The sequence below is a fragment of the Perna viridis genome, chromosome 8 (assembly GCF_037379345.1).
Source record: "Perna viridis isolate PV_CMFRI_1.1 ecotype Kerala chromosome 8, ASM3737934v1, whole genome shotgun sequence".
Lineage (NCBI taxonomy): Eukaryota > Metazoa > Mollusca > Bivalvia > Mytilida > Mytilidae > Perna > Perna viridis.
Genome location: NC_142452.1, coordinates 24,668,190 through 24,683,394, shown reverse-complemented (window position 1 = coordinate 24,683,394; position 15,205 = coordinate 24,668,190). Strand labels below are relative to the sequence as shown.

The following is a 15,205-nucleotide window of genomic DNA, read 5'->3' as shown; positions in this document are numbered from 1 at the left end:
AATATACTGTGAAGAACCTTTCTTTGTTTTCTGATAAAGTTTGTTGATTTTATTAGCGTGGTTTGGAATAAATTTTTGGGGAAAGAGGGTGGAGTATTGACTACCTAAATAAGATAAAAGACTGAAGTCTTCGAAGTCGCCAATCATTAAATATTACATGCCATTGATTTTGCCTTTCATCCGGGCGAATTCAATATTCTATTAAACTTAACACCCAATCAATCAGTGATTTTTTTCATTTTCACCATATACCCTGGCATAGATATATGTATGGACTTGGTTCAGAATTTTTAAAAGAACAGTTCGTCAATCGGCTAAGATTGGCAAACTTCGGGTCGGAGTCCATAATGGTACAATCTCAACAGAAGTTTCAATATGCTCTAAAAACTGGTGACTTTGTAACTGTGATAACCTGAGTGTAACTGCCAACCTGTGAATTGGAGACTAGGCATTTCTCAGCTATATTACAGAAAGTTCAATATTATCCGATCATTTCCCGCTCTCATACAAGTAAAAAACACACGTAGAACACAGGTGTATGAATTTAAGAGGTATATTTTGATCTACAAAGCTACAAATGATGGTTCTATGGCACTCATCTGCAACATACGGTGGCATAGTAATATATGATTATGCAAATCATATGCAAATAAACAGTACTAAAATTACGAGTGCAAGAAGTTGGTAATAGTATTAGCAACTTAAAAAGTAGCAAATGAGCTGGTAAACAGCCTTAACAATTAATGTGAAGAATAGAATTAATTTCGGTATTGTTGCACATTGTACGTACATACATAACAGGTTTAAAACTGTTTTAAAAAAATGAGGTTGACAAAAAAATACAAAATATTAGGTACTCAAACAAAACACTCAAGTTGTCCAGACAGACTAAGATTGTTTCTGATGACAGGAAAATATGTAAATATTTAAGCTTTATCCTGAAGAAATAAAGAGCTCGCAAAATTGTCAGTGAGACAATGACATCAAAGTAATAATAATCCTAGATAACCTGACAATGACCCAGATTTTGAGTAATTCTTGTATAAAACAACATTTGGATTTAGATCTTCTTGTATACTGTAAACTTATAAATTTTCGTTTTTTTTTTCGAGATGGACAGAAAACCGGAAAAAATAATGTCAACAAAATTGATTTTTTACACTTTATAACTTATCACTTTTGAAATTGAGAAAATTGATACCCACAAATATGTTCACTTGACAGAATCTGTGAAAAATTAGAAACCGCAAAAATTAATATATTTACAGTATTTGAATACAACACTGATGATGAGATGTTACTCCTTGAAACATGAGTACAGCATATGTAAATTTGTAACATTTACATTTCTGTATTTTTGTATTTACATACCCTGACATTGAGAGATCCTATATTTTTGCCATACATGTGATAGTAGAATGTCATACACTGTGGTGACTGTGTAGCTGGGTACTGAGGAGTAAGAAGTCTTGCCTTCTGACCTGGGTTCCTAGGCACTGATGCCTCAATATACATGTAATGTCCTGGGAAATATTGTAGTATATGCATGTTTAACTATATAGAAATTTTATACAAGAAATGAGCAGAACTAGTGAAACTAAATTATTTTGTGTTTACCTTCCGTTGTGTCTTTTTTTTTAAGCTGTCAGTGACATATATGTATTTAGGTGATTAATACAAAATATTTTCACTGAAACAGTCATTTTATTTGTGGGTACAGATTTTCATGGTTTAGGAAAAAAAATGTTAATTGATAGACTCTTGAATTTGAGGATTTGACAACCCCATCTAACAAATGAATGAGACATTTCCTTTTTGTATGATATCAAATTTTGTGGTTTACCAGATCAAGGAAAACCATGAAAATAGATACCCCGTGAACAAAAATACTTTCATAGTAGAAAGTGATGGTGATCACAATAATGTTATATTATCCTGCACTGATAAAATTGATCTTTTTTCTGTTTACAAAGAGGCAAAAGTTTATAAAATTAAATTGTAGAATTGTTAAGTTACCTGCTCCTGTTCCATACGTATGATCAGCAGAAGGACCAGTTCCTTGGCTTGACGTACGACCTGACTTTCTTGTCCAATCAAATTGGTCTGTTTTATCCTGAGTGTATTGACACTTTGTTAGTGGGTCTTCAAAGTTACATGATGTTGGTGCACCTGTAGGGTTTCCTAAAATAACATTTTGATTCCAAATATATTAGAATATTTTCTAATGAAACACAGAAAAGGGTGTGTCTGATTTTATAGTGGTGCACTAGATTGGTTTACTTAAACAAGGGATACTACAAGATCAGAAAAAATGGATTTTCTAAAATGGGGTCAAAAAAGGCCCAACAAATTGACCATTCAGCCTTCACTGAGTTCAGTTATGACCCCAGGAATATTCTTACTTGTCTTATAGGACATATGAACCATTTCATTCTCTATCCAAGGAGCTCACTCAGATGTACAACATATTATGAAAATATCTCTGTGATAAAGAGACTATTAATAGTACCTGAACAATCATCATTATTTGCCAATGAAACATCATCCAGACTTATGTCTCCTTGGTAGCTTCGTCCTCGTACACCCTCAAATACAACCTAAAATTAAATTAATTTCAAAGAATTGAAACAATATATTGGAAATTAATTTCATTCAAATGATGTAGGTAATTTTAAGTATTTAATACACTTGCAAATTTTCTTCATATTAAATTCACATGAAGTAAGCATTCCCTGAAATTCATGTTAATCCCATGCAAAGTAAAATTCAGCTGAAATAATTTCAGAAAATTGATTAGTATCTTAAAAAGGAATGCAAGCTGTTAGTGTGGTTGATTATTAATAAAACAGAAGACACACATGTTAAAGTGCCATGCATTTCCTATTGGTGCAAATATTTCTGTATTTGTGTCACAATTGCTATTTCTAAACTATATTCTTATATGACGTGATTCTAGACATCAGTTGTGGTAAAATTTTGATGATCATATGACCAACGTCATATATGACAGTCTTATTTCTGATGTTAGAGATAAGTTTTATCCAATAAACCAATTACAGAACAGAATTTTGCTCGAATATATTTGCTGTTTTATGCAACACATTAGCTGTGTTTTCTAAAAGATATGAAAAAAAATTAGCCTATTAGAATAGAAATAAATCACAGACACTCCCACTGATCACTGTTTAATCACAGGATGGCCATTTATGTTGCATCATTTTACCCATTGAGGAACAACCACAAAAATGTCATATTTATCAGTATTTTAAAACAATTTCTAAATGCTCCATACTTACTGTAAAATCAGATGTCTTGTTGATAACAACTTGTCCCTGTATCCATTTGTTCCCTTGTGTTCCTTGTCGTGTCCAGATTGCAGGACCTAAACTAGCACCAGCTCTTGTATAAACATTCAGCTGACCAATTGTGGCCCCATACATATGATACCAGAATCTGAGACATTTGGTTGAGGGGTCGGCTGTAACTTTTGGACTTTCTAAATGTGCCTTATCTCCAAGTTTTCTACTTCCAGAAGCCTCAATGTACATGTAATATCCATCTAAACAGATATATAAAACATGTTCAAACTGTTTATAGTGTAAGAAAATCACAAAAAAATGCCAGTTGTTATTTACCATTACTTAGAAAAAAACAAAAATGCACCAAAATTTTAAAAACTATCATTTACCAACTAAATTTCTCTTTTTTTACATTTTTTTTCAGAATTAAGGGGGGCAACTACTTACGTCCAGTGGTGTGGTCTGCAGAAGCCCCTGTGCCAGATGATGATGTTCTCCCTTGGTGTCTTATCCAATCAAATCCCCTTGTATCTCCAGCAGCTTGTAACCATCCACAAGTGTTACTTTCAAAGTTACAGTTAAATGCTCCTCCAACTGTGAAAAGAAGTAAATTGACAGTTGACAATTTGAAAACTAAATGAAGCTTTTGAGATTTTGACGAAGACTCTTTTCGTAGTATTGATCATCCTAACAAGGGCATAAATTCAAGCTTATACATGTAGTAAACAGTTTTAGCTTGAAAAAAAAATGTCATTCAACATGATACATCCTACTATTCAATCTACCTTACAGAAAACTAAAGCAACTCTTTAACCCCTGACCTCTGACCCATGATTCATTGAACTGCCTACCAAAGCAAAATATCTTATCATGATTTCATAACATCAAGTTGGACACATTCTCCTAGTAAGTATACCGACAGGAAGTTGATATCTAACTGTTACCACAATTGCTTACATCATATTTCCATCTACATGTTCATAAAGCTATTTACCAAATTTGCAGTCAATCCATCCATTGTGACTAAATCTGACAAACAGAATGCAGTAAAAATAATGGACGGACAGAATGGTAGGCTAGGTGATCCCATTATACCACCCACTCACTGAGTGGATCAAAATTACCTACCTGATGTTGCAGTTACAGGGGTGGTAGCAGCTGTAGTTGGTGGGACTGTGGTTGACAGATTAGGGGGTCTTGCTTTGGAGGGAGTAGTACCACATCTGCCATTAACAAATTTAAGGTCGTCAAGAGCAATATCTCCATAAACAGTTCCTCCTACAATACCTTCAAACACAATCTACAACAAAAAAATGCCTATTTATTTTCTGCAATGAATGGTGAAACAGATAAAACTGATATCAAGCTTGTTGTAAAACTATATACTTAGTGTAAATTTGAGGGTTTGGATTTTTTTTTATTTATTTGTGGAGATGGGGGTGGGGTAGAGATATCAAACAAAAGATATTCAACAGTGGAGTTAAATCTGTTTTAATTGACTTTTAAAGGACAGCATAAGACAGGAAATATTTACATACAGTTTAATTGAACAAGGAATGTCCTTCATAGGGATATTTTTAGACAGGTTATTGCTGAATACAGGTGGTCACTAAGACGGGTTATTGATGAATACAGGTGGTCACTTAAGACAGGTTTAACTGTACAGTCATTCCCTATATGCCACTCCAAAGGACTGAATAAATCATACTGTAGACTTATTTCTGAAATGTTGGCAAGATGTAAATAAACAACTGTTCTTAGACATATGATACACGTTATAGGGACTTCCTTTAAAAACACAGTAACAAGTATCCAAAAATACTGTTATTCTCGGTACGTTTAACACTGGGACTTTTACCTGGTAACCAGTAGAACTTTGAACAGCAAACTGAGCAGATAACCAGCGGTTTCCTTGAGTTCCTTTCAGAGTCCATAGTTTTGTTGTTGAAGCTGATGAAGCTGTCATATTAGTTACTAAGTAAACATTAAGTGTCCCTACAGTACGACCATACATATGGTACCAGAATTTGAAACACATTGGACTGTTCGTGTTTGGTGGGAAAGATACACTCTGAAGGGAGGCCTTTTGTCCTACACGCCTTGGAGCACTGGTTTCAATGTACACATAGTAACCTTTGCTATTCCCTAATGTGTGATCTCTTGATGGTCCTGTGCTACTACTTGGAGTGCCATTGTGTTGAACTATCCAATCAAAATCATCGTCCCTTCTATTTGTCCATGTGCATAGGTTTCTCTTATCAAAGTTACAGGCACCTGCAGAATTTGGTTGTTACATAATAGGCAAGTTCCAAAATATGACACAAACTGCCAAAAAGCAAAACAAAAGTAACTAAAAACAGAACTATAACTGACAAATTTAGAATACAGAAGTTCATATCTGTACAAGAAAGCAATTTTTAGCCTCTAACAATGTCTCTTCCTGTTATCCTCTGAAAGGACATGGGGCTTTTACAGCATTTCTCCTGCCTCTAACTAGCTTGGCATGGCCTCAGCTTAACCTTTTAAAATAAATCTTTTCCAGATTGTTTTAGAACCCCACCTCATTCCAGGTAATACAAGTCCAGTGCTTGTTTTATGTTTCAATGGTACAGGATTAAATTTATAGGGTTTGACTAGTGCAGTCTCAAATTTCAAGATTTGTAATTTTTTTTTATAATCTGCTATAGGGGTAAAATGAAAATGAAGTTGAACAAGATGTCATGCTAGATACTAGTACACTCCAACTCATACATCAGGTGGATATCTGACAGTAACCAAAATCATAAGCCTAACCAACATAAAGCCACATACCTAATTTGGTATCAGTGGATCTTTCGGAGTCAAAATTAGGACAAGGGAATTGTGGAGTGTGAGCAAGATCAATACCCTACAAAATTGTCAGGCATCTCTTACCTGCTGAACCACAAGCTCCAGGGGTTACAGAAATGTCATCAATAGCAATATCTCCTTGTATTCCATTTCCACGTACACCTTCAAATACAACCTGTAAAATAATTGATTTTCCTAATTCAAGTATAAGTCTTTGTAAGGATCGGGCAAAGTAGAAAAAATCTAAAACATGCATGTGAAAAACCCACAAACTAAGAACAACAGGTACCTGACAATCAAGATTGTAAAACTAAATCTCTAAATTAAAACCCTGGCATCTATCAAAATATCACAGAAAAGTAAATGCAGCTGAACTGTAAGAATTGATCTGGTTATCCCCTTGAATTCGCAATTGCACTATCACAGGTACTTACACTGTATGAAGCAGATGGGTTTAATGAGACTTGAGCAATGTTCCATGAGTTGCCCTGGTTGGCCTTTCTTGACCAAATTGGTGCTCCGAAGTTTCCTGTGGATCCTTGCTGTAAATAAACATTCAATGTTCCAACCTGAGACCCATACATGTGGTACCAGAATTTCAAACAGGCTGGCTTTGTGTAGGAAACCTGTGATGAAATTAGACGTGCTTTTTCTCCCGGGCGACGTGGCGCTGATGCCTCCGTGTAAACATAATAACCTAAAATAATACATTTAACACTGAAATATTTCAAATTTAAATATAGTGCATTTAGTCAAAATATTCTAAAGTATGTGTCAAAGCTTCAGGAAACTTATGAAATTGGAAGTTTAATCTTTCCTCTGACCCAAATCCTGTGTGAGGCATACATATAAGGCTGAAACACTAACCATTACAATGAAGACTACAATTAGCTGTTACATTCATTCAAATGATTATGACATACTGTAACCTTGGAAATTTTTGTGTCAGGTAAATTTGGCTACATTCAATGTCAGACATCTGAGAAAATATCTCCTATGAAAAAAAGTTTTCTTTATTTTAATTTTGTTTAGATGTTACAATGACAGGCCATGATATTTACAGTTACAGAAAGTGTCCCGGCAAATCACATAAACAAAGCCTGTGAAAATGTTTACAGTACCTGCTGATGTTCCTAATGTATGATCGGTTGATGGACCAGTATTGGAGCTGCTTGTCCTTCCAGCTTTTCTTGTCCAATCAAACTGTTCAGTTTTGTCCTGGTTGTATGAACAAAAACCTGACTGGAAATTACAAGCCAGAGCAGACAGTGATCCAGAGCCCGTAGGACCAGTAGGAGACACAGTTGGTCCACCTAGAAAAGAATAATGTATAAGATTAAAGAAGTTTAATTATTTTTGCAAATGCTGTTTTCAAATTTTTGCCATATATATTTTTTAAGCACCCAAAGACTTATTTTCGTATTATAATTTTAAATTAAAAAATCATTGCATTCATTCATTTCAATTTTGTTTTTCTAGACCAAAATGCCATTTTATTATAATTTTTTGGTAAAAGAACTTAAAAATGTAATCCAGGGACAAAGACCAGACATGGAAAACAGAAAAACACAACAAAGAACATAAAATAACCAAAATAATACATACAAAGTAACAAAAGTAAATGAGCAACTTGGACTCCACTAAAAACTGGGAGCATGGACCAGGTGCAACTGTCTCCTAGTCTGTGCTATTCTTTTTTTTCTATGCATACCCTTTTATTTTTTTGTAATGTGCGTCTTGTTCTACATGTATTTGTGTTTGTTTTTGTGATTCCAGTGCTGTCTATTTAAAGGCCTTCTCCTTCTTAGTACCTTTGGTACAGTGGATTCCGCTTAATTGCATAGCCTATTTGCCAGTAAAAATTATGCAAATAATCGGGCTATTCTTATAACCAAAATTACGATTTTACCGGAAGTGTGAGTTCAGGTAAGATGACGATACTGTGGATCAACCGGGGATATCACTATTCAACATTTCTGATCTGGTATTTAATTGTTATAGACCTTCTCATTGTATTGTTCTTTTATCAATAAATAATAATATATATTGGGTTTGTCTTGTTTATTGACCTTCTTTACGTTGTGTGTATTTATAAGTAAAACCACGTGTTTCTCATCTATAAATAGTCAAGTAATTTCCTGACCTTTCTATGAAAGAAAATCCCATCTTTCATATTTCAGCCAGGATTCAGTGTAATATTCATCAATGTTTGCAGTTTGTGGGCTTTTGAAATGGTCTGTGTGAATAGTATGGGGCACCTTAGGGTAGTTCAATTTCATTAGACATTGTACTGAATGAATAATGACTTAATTTTCAGTTGATATTTATGCCTAGTAACCCAAGCTCACTAAAAACTGTTCAGCTCATTAAAGAAAATTAAATTTACATTGATAATCATTTGTAGTCGGAAGAATTTAAATAGGGACAAAAAATACCCCAAGCCAAACCCCAAGCCGCATCATAAGGTGATGTTTGGCATGTCGTCAGAAGTCATTGTTCACCTAGGTGCTTGTTTATTTTAATGTAATTAGAAATCATTTAAATTGTCTTTTATGTCCATTATGTTTTTAATCCATTATTAACACCTCCTGATTGATGATTATCTAGTTTTTACAACAATAAATATGATTGACATATTTATGACCCGAAGGCTTAAAATAGAATTTGGGAAAACCTGTCTTTACCTGGATGACGCAAAATTCTCTACGCAATAAACCGAAATGCACCTGCAAGGCCTATGCAAATAAGTGATTTTTTCCCTAATAGAATAATAGGAAATGGTTTTGTGCGGGAAAAAATTATGCTAATAACCGAAATATGCAATAAAGCGATATGCGACTAAGTGGAGTCGACTGTATTATGTCTTCTTATGAAAATATATTAATATACTGTGATCAAGACAGCAATAAAGTACTTGAGTTTTTTTTCTAAAATCAATGCTATGTTTACAAGATCTTTATTCATGATTCTAAATAATATAAAAATTAAAAGTTAAAACCACAAACTCAATTTCAAAATTCTAAAATATCAGAATCAAAATGTGCTTTGCATGTAACATTTTCACAAATATTTTTTTCTCAAGTATTTTAAGAAAATACATTAAAACCTGTCTTAACAGAATCCTGATTAACCTGAAATCTGTCTCAACCCAATCATGGTAGGAAACTCACTCAAATTCTAACCAGTCTTGAATACAATGTTTCAATATATTTACTATATAGCTACATAGATTTTTGCTAAAATTAGCCAGCCCTGCCAAAAAATAGCCAGTCTCGGGCTGGTGGGCAGGCTACTATTTCCAACTCTGACCCAATTCTTTCTGAAGTCCCTACATTTCAATACATTTTAAACCTCCCTAAACAAAACAAATCTTTCTCTTTCTGTCCAAAAAGGATTCAATCCAGAGAGGTTTCACTGACTTGTATATCTATCTTACCACATGGTCCAGAAGTTAACTTCACATCATCAATGGCAATGTCACCTTGGTAACCAGTTCCACGAGTGCCTTCAATCACCACCTAAAATTAAAAGAAGAATTCATTAAATAAATTTTTATACAAATGTATTCCATTTGATCTGACTTTGTAAAGTTCCATAACTCTAAAAATTAAAAATCAGAAAATAATGAAAACCAAAGGGAGCTCCTTCAATTGAGAAAAACACTAAATAATCATAAAATTGTAGGACTATTGGAATGACATCAATATACCATAATATATATATTTAAGTGTCAGTCTCTGTAAGAATCAAGCAGTGAGTGAAACATGGTTTGAAAAAAAAACATCATTTTGATAGTGTAATTTGACTATTTGCACTACCAAAATCAAGGAAAACAGACAAGATTTTCCATACCATTTTGGCAAAGTGAATTATAATTTCACTGAAATGCACTGAAAAAATTTCAAGGGCAGATAACTCAAAAATCTCATAGTCTAACATTCTACTGAAAAATCTCTGAGCAAAGCAAATGATGCAGATCAAATAATGGTCTTTTCAAACAGAGAAAGTATCCTTGAGTGAAAATTTATTGTCAGATCGGCGGGGTTTTGACATGCATGTTTCCGATTTTTCCCATTTTGCCTGATTCTTACAAGCACAAAGAACTGTAATCCTGCTATTTTTTCTGATCCATTTATTTTCTCTAATTTCTTGAGCAATGAAAAAAACTGCCAAAATAAATCGCCATCATATGTTTTTTTCATAACAGAACTCATCTTTGAGAGAGTGTGAGTCACAATAGTAAATAGCCATGAAATTAGATTGGTATAAAAACTAAAAAACTAAGTATTCTTGAAAATGAATTGTTTTACATTATTTGATATGAAGATTTTAAAAAGTGATTTCTTGCTCTAAAACTTACAACTAATGGCCCAGGTCCTTGGATGTTAAATTTCCCTTGTATCCATCTGTTTCCTTGTGTCCTACGTCGTGACCAGACTGGGGAGCCGAGTGCCTGGGTTGTAGTCTTCCTGACGTAAACATTGAGTTTATCAACATTGGCTCCATACATGTCATACCAGAATGACACACAGGACTGTTGTCCTGGGTTAACCTGGGGACTGATTAGACGAGCTTTCTGTCCAGATGAGTGCCCAGATGTCTCTATATACAGGTAGTAACCTTCTGCAAATGGAAAAAAGAACATGTTGTAATTCAGTCAATCTTTAATTTTTGTCATTCAAAGATAGAATCTGATACATCATACTAAATTTATATTTAAAATTACATTGATAAAAAATTAGATTTTTAACAATGTTCATATTTTTACGATTTCACTAAGTAACATTAACAAATAGTGATTATAAAATAAATTATACCTATATATATATATATCCACAATCAAGAAATAGACTGCCTTCGGTTGCTTTTTTCGCACACTTTAATAAGGTTGTTGTCTCATTGACAAAAAAAACCCCTTTCATTTTCTTCTCTATTATCAAGTGCTTTCGTTTGGAAAATGTAAAACAATCCTTACATTCAATTATGATACTGAAAATATCACGTGGAATATCTTGTCGAGAACCTGAGATAAGTCGAGACATTCCATATAATATTATAAGTATCAAATAGAAAGTAACTAATATTCTAATTTTCGGTAATCAAATAATGGCATTTCTGATCATTTTAAAGTACTTTTAGAAAAGAAAAAAAAGAGAGTGATGCAACTACACTACTGGTGTAATTTTCATTCAGAACTATAGTGTGATGACATAACAATCATTCCCAATGCGTTGACAGATATTTTTGAATATCTTGTTATGTAGGAGAGATAGAAAAATATTTGTCATCAAGATCAAAGAAAAAAAGTTAAAATTACAGATAAATGTAAATTGTATGAACTATAAGATGCACAATTAAATGGTCTCTCATTGAAAGGGAAAGGAAGATTTATTCCTAAGCAAGAAAAGTACATATTGACTTACTTCCATTGGTATGATCAGCAGTTGGTCCTGTCGATGTTGAGGGAGTTCTGCCTTGAAATCTTGTCCAATCAAAGTTGTCTGTTTTGTCTTGTGACCAACCACAATAATCGTAACTGAAGTCACATGAAAATTTGTTGCCACCTGAATAAAGAGCAAGAAGTTCACAGTGTTGTCTAACAAGACATTTTGAAAAGATCTTGAAAGGACTACTTTATCTTATTAATATACATTTTAAACATTACTGCATTGCTTTTGTCACTGCAAAATATGAAACCAAGATTCTAATTGCAAAAAATAAGACTAATTTTTTAAAATATAAAAAAATTAATGAAGATAGCATTTTCCAGAAATATAAAAAAATATATTTGAGTAGAATTTTTAAAATTAAAAAAATTAAATAAACACATTAATAGTATTCAAAATGAGATAGACAATAGGATCTAAATACTCCCTTACTCACCTGTAGGTTTGGTAGTCGATAAGGTCTAAATACTCCCTTACTCACCTGTAGGTTTGGTAGATAATAGGATTTAAATACTCCCTTACTCACCTGTAGGTTTGGTAGTCAATACAGTGCTTGGTGTTGTTCTCCTCTGTGTTGTTGCTTTAGTTGTAGGAATGGTTGTTGTTGGAGCCTGGGTCACAGTTGGGTTGGCGTTCGATGGAAATCCTGTAACAGGTTGCATTCACAATTCTAATATGAAACTGTATTTTTTGGGAAACTAGATTAGCTATGTACAATTTGAGTTCCAGGTTAAATTTTTTCAGTGAATTTTCAATTGTCACTTTCATTTTTCCCTATTTTCAAAAGGCTATTTAACAAGAATTCTCGTTACACACATATAAATTATTTAACCTGCAGGTGATAACACGAAAGCTTAATACAAGAGTATATTCTCTAATAAGTGTCAACAGTTGGCAAGTGTGAAAAAAGCAAAATCCTTTAATTTGTACTGTATTTATAAAATTATATGGGTTTAGATATTTTCTATAAAAGTCTTCAATAGGAAGATTTGACTATACTTACTTTGACAGGCTGGGGAACTAGAGTATGAAAGATCATCCAGGGCAATGTCACCTTGAATACTACTTCCTCGTACACCTTCAAATATTATCTGTAAGAGACATAAGCAAGTTATCAAATAGTTAATTAAATGAGGTAGACCTAGGGTAAGGGACATAACTCTTGAAATCAGTGATATATTTGTATCATATTCAATTTCATCAAAGCCTAACAAGCTTTCATTTTAAGCAGAATGAAATCAATCCAAGTTACATTGATGCTTACATGAGATTGATGTCAAATGCTGAATACAAACATTCCTATGATTTGTAAGAGTTGTGTCCCTTACCCTAGTTCTATAAGGGGATAGAATTAGTCTTCTTTTGATTAAATGACTATTACCAAGTGAACTAACTTGAAAAGACTTTTACCTTTGAACTTTGACTTAGAAAGTCAATAAACTTCAATATTTTTTTCTAAGGTTTAAGTATGCACCAAGCTTTGGAAAAAAACAACAAATGAATATTGATTCTGAAGAATTCTCAAAAATTTTACAAATGAATGGAAGGACAGACAGACTGACACACTGAGCATCAGTATATCTTTAAATGTTTCTCAGTGTTCCAATTTGGCGTAAAAAAAAATGTATACTGATAAAATGCATAAATTTTCAGTACAAACAAAGCATTTTTTAAATGTTATTATGTATGTTTCTTACCTTGAAATCTGAATTTTTGTCAGGAATCATTATCTGACCTTTCATCCAATTGTTGCCTTGGTTACCAGAGAGTTCCCAGATAGGGAGTGGGTTAGGATTGTTTTCATAAAGTGCCCAGATTCTAAATGTTCCTATAGAATTGCCATACATATGGTACCAGAAATTCATACAACTATGAGAATCGTATGAGAGACTTTCACTTAACAGCCGAGCTGTATAACCTGGTCTCTGTGGAGCTGATGTTTCTATGTATACATAATAACCTGAAATAAACAATAGTTAATTTAAGGATTTGTTGATATTATATTTTAGGAGGTGGTTGCATTTAGAAAAATCTACAATCAATGCTAATACATCTTCTCATTATAGGGTTTCAATAAAATTGTGAGACACAATATTCACTAAACAAATAATACATCTTAATGTAAAGAGAGGAAATATACAGGCTACATATTATTATTTTGAATCAAATTGAATGCTAATTTACTTGGAGTTTCATTTTTATCATAAATTATTCCATCTGCAAGTAGTTTAAATTGACGAAAATTTAATATGTGAATTTTTCATCCTCTTAAAGAGGTTTCTTAAACCACAAATTTCAGAAATGCAATGAAGATACTTTAATGGATAAATATTAAATTGTAAAAATTAATTGGCTCATGAATTCAGAATCCATGACTACATTAGAGCAACAACCAACTTAATTTTCATTAAGAATTTAAATTTGTGATTTAATCAAATCACAAAAACAATCACTCTTTGAAAGTGTTGTTAAAGTAAGCTGTGAGATTATAGCTGTTTTCTTTATGACACAAAAATTAAATTACGAAATATTTTCATTGAGGAACAATAAAATACAATCTGAGGAATGATCGTGAACTTAAAATAGCAGAAAAGGACAGTGATTACAGAAATTATGAAATAAGAAGACTGCACCAAAATTTCTAGGTTTACAATATAAAGAACATAAGATACCTACCCTGGGCATTTCCTTTGGTATGATCAACAGATGGTCCTGTTCCAGAACTACTGGTCCGACCTCTGTGTCTCTGCCAATCAAAGTTGTCAGATCCACTGTGGTCATTTGTATAAGTACACAAGCTTTTCTCAAAATCACAACTCCCTGTAATGTGATAATATAACTCATTAAAGTTAACAGCAGTAATAATGGTAATCAAGTGGGTTTTTTTTTTTAACAAATTCTTTACGCTAATATTCCTGTTTTACACTGCCATAACATCAAATGTATACCATGCTTTTGCATAATTCAATAACCTACATTCATTGTACCACTTTTTGTGTTAAAAAAAAAATCAATTATTTAGAGTTTTGAGGAAATGGATTTAATGTAACCATTAATCATTGACTTTTAATAAATTACTAGTTTCAAACACAAAAATTTACCTTCAGAAGCACAAGCCCCTTGTGTCATTGAGTAGTCATCAATAGCAATGTCTCCTCGGAAACCATTTCCTGTGATTCCCTCAAAAACTATCTGATAGGCAGTTTTACCTGGTTGAACATTCACTGAGGCTATATTCCATTGGTTTCCTTGGTTACCTGAAAAAATTTTTACACAAACGTTTTATGTACGTATGCATCCATGTAAACGAAAATCAAGCAGGCTAATAGCAACAACCAATCAAAAATTGCTGTTGATCAATTAATTGCATTTTATAAAACCTGATAACAATACTTCATGCTTCTCAGTGCTGATCAAGGATACTGTAGATATTTCTGAATCCTTTTTAATTGATTGATAATTTTGGCAAACATTTCCAGTCAATGTTTAACAACTGTAAACTGTGAAATTTTTGTGGCAATTTCATTTGAACTATTTTCTTGTGAATACAAGTAACACGAAAACTAAGACATTAGTGCAAAGTGATCGCAAAACCACACACAAAAATTTCCCGGTTCAATACAAAATCAT

The 15,205-nt window shown here is 33.0% G+C and overlaps 1 protein-coding gene across 1 annotated transcript in view; it reads right to left on the bottom strand.

Moving 5' to 3' along the window:
• Positions 1-15,205, bottom strand: part of LOC148609942 (uncharacterized) — a 153,547-nt gene that overhangs the window by 111,043 nt on the left and 27,299 nt on the right. The window contains exons 27-44 of the mRNA XM_088541550.1: positions 14,677-14,832; positions 14,252-14,395; positions 13,273-13,535; positions 12,579-12,666; positions 12,102-12,221; positions 11,552-11,692; positions 10,489-10,751; positions 9,565-9,646; positions 7,250-7,441; positions 6,563-6,825; positions 6,213-6,303; positions 5,158-5,573; positions 4,428-4,599; positions 3,747-3,893; positions 3,297-3,559; positions 2,510-2,597; positions 2,017-2,181; positions 1,372-1,523 (exon numbers count right to left, since the gene is read on the bottom strand). Of these exons, the coding sequence (XP_088397676.1) occupies positions 1,372-1,523; positions 2,017-2,181; positions 2,510-2,597; positions 3,297-3,559; positions 3,747-3,893; positions 4,428-4,599; positions 5,158-5,573; positions 6,213-6,303; positions 6,563-6,825; positions 7,250-7,441; positions 9,565-9,646; positions 10,489-10,751; positions 11,552-11,692; positions 12,102-12,221; positions 12,579-12,666; positions 13,273-13,535; positions 14,252-14,395; positions 14,677-14,832 (3,206 nt within the window). The remainder of the gene's footprint in view (positions 1-1,371; positions 1,524-2,016; positions 2,182-2,509; positions 2,598-3,296; positions 3,560-3,746; positions 3,894-4,427; positions 4,600-5,157; positions 5,574-6,212; positions 6,304-6,562; positions 6,826-7,249; positions 7,442-9,564; positions 9,647-10,488; positions 10,752-11,551; positions 11,693-12,101; positions 12,222-12,578; positions 12,667-13,272; positions 13,536-14,251; positions 14,396-14,676; positions 14,833-15,205) is intronic.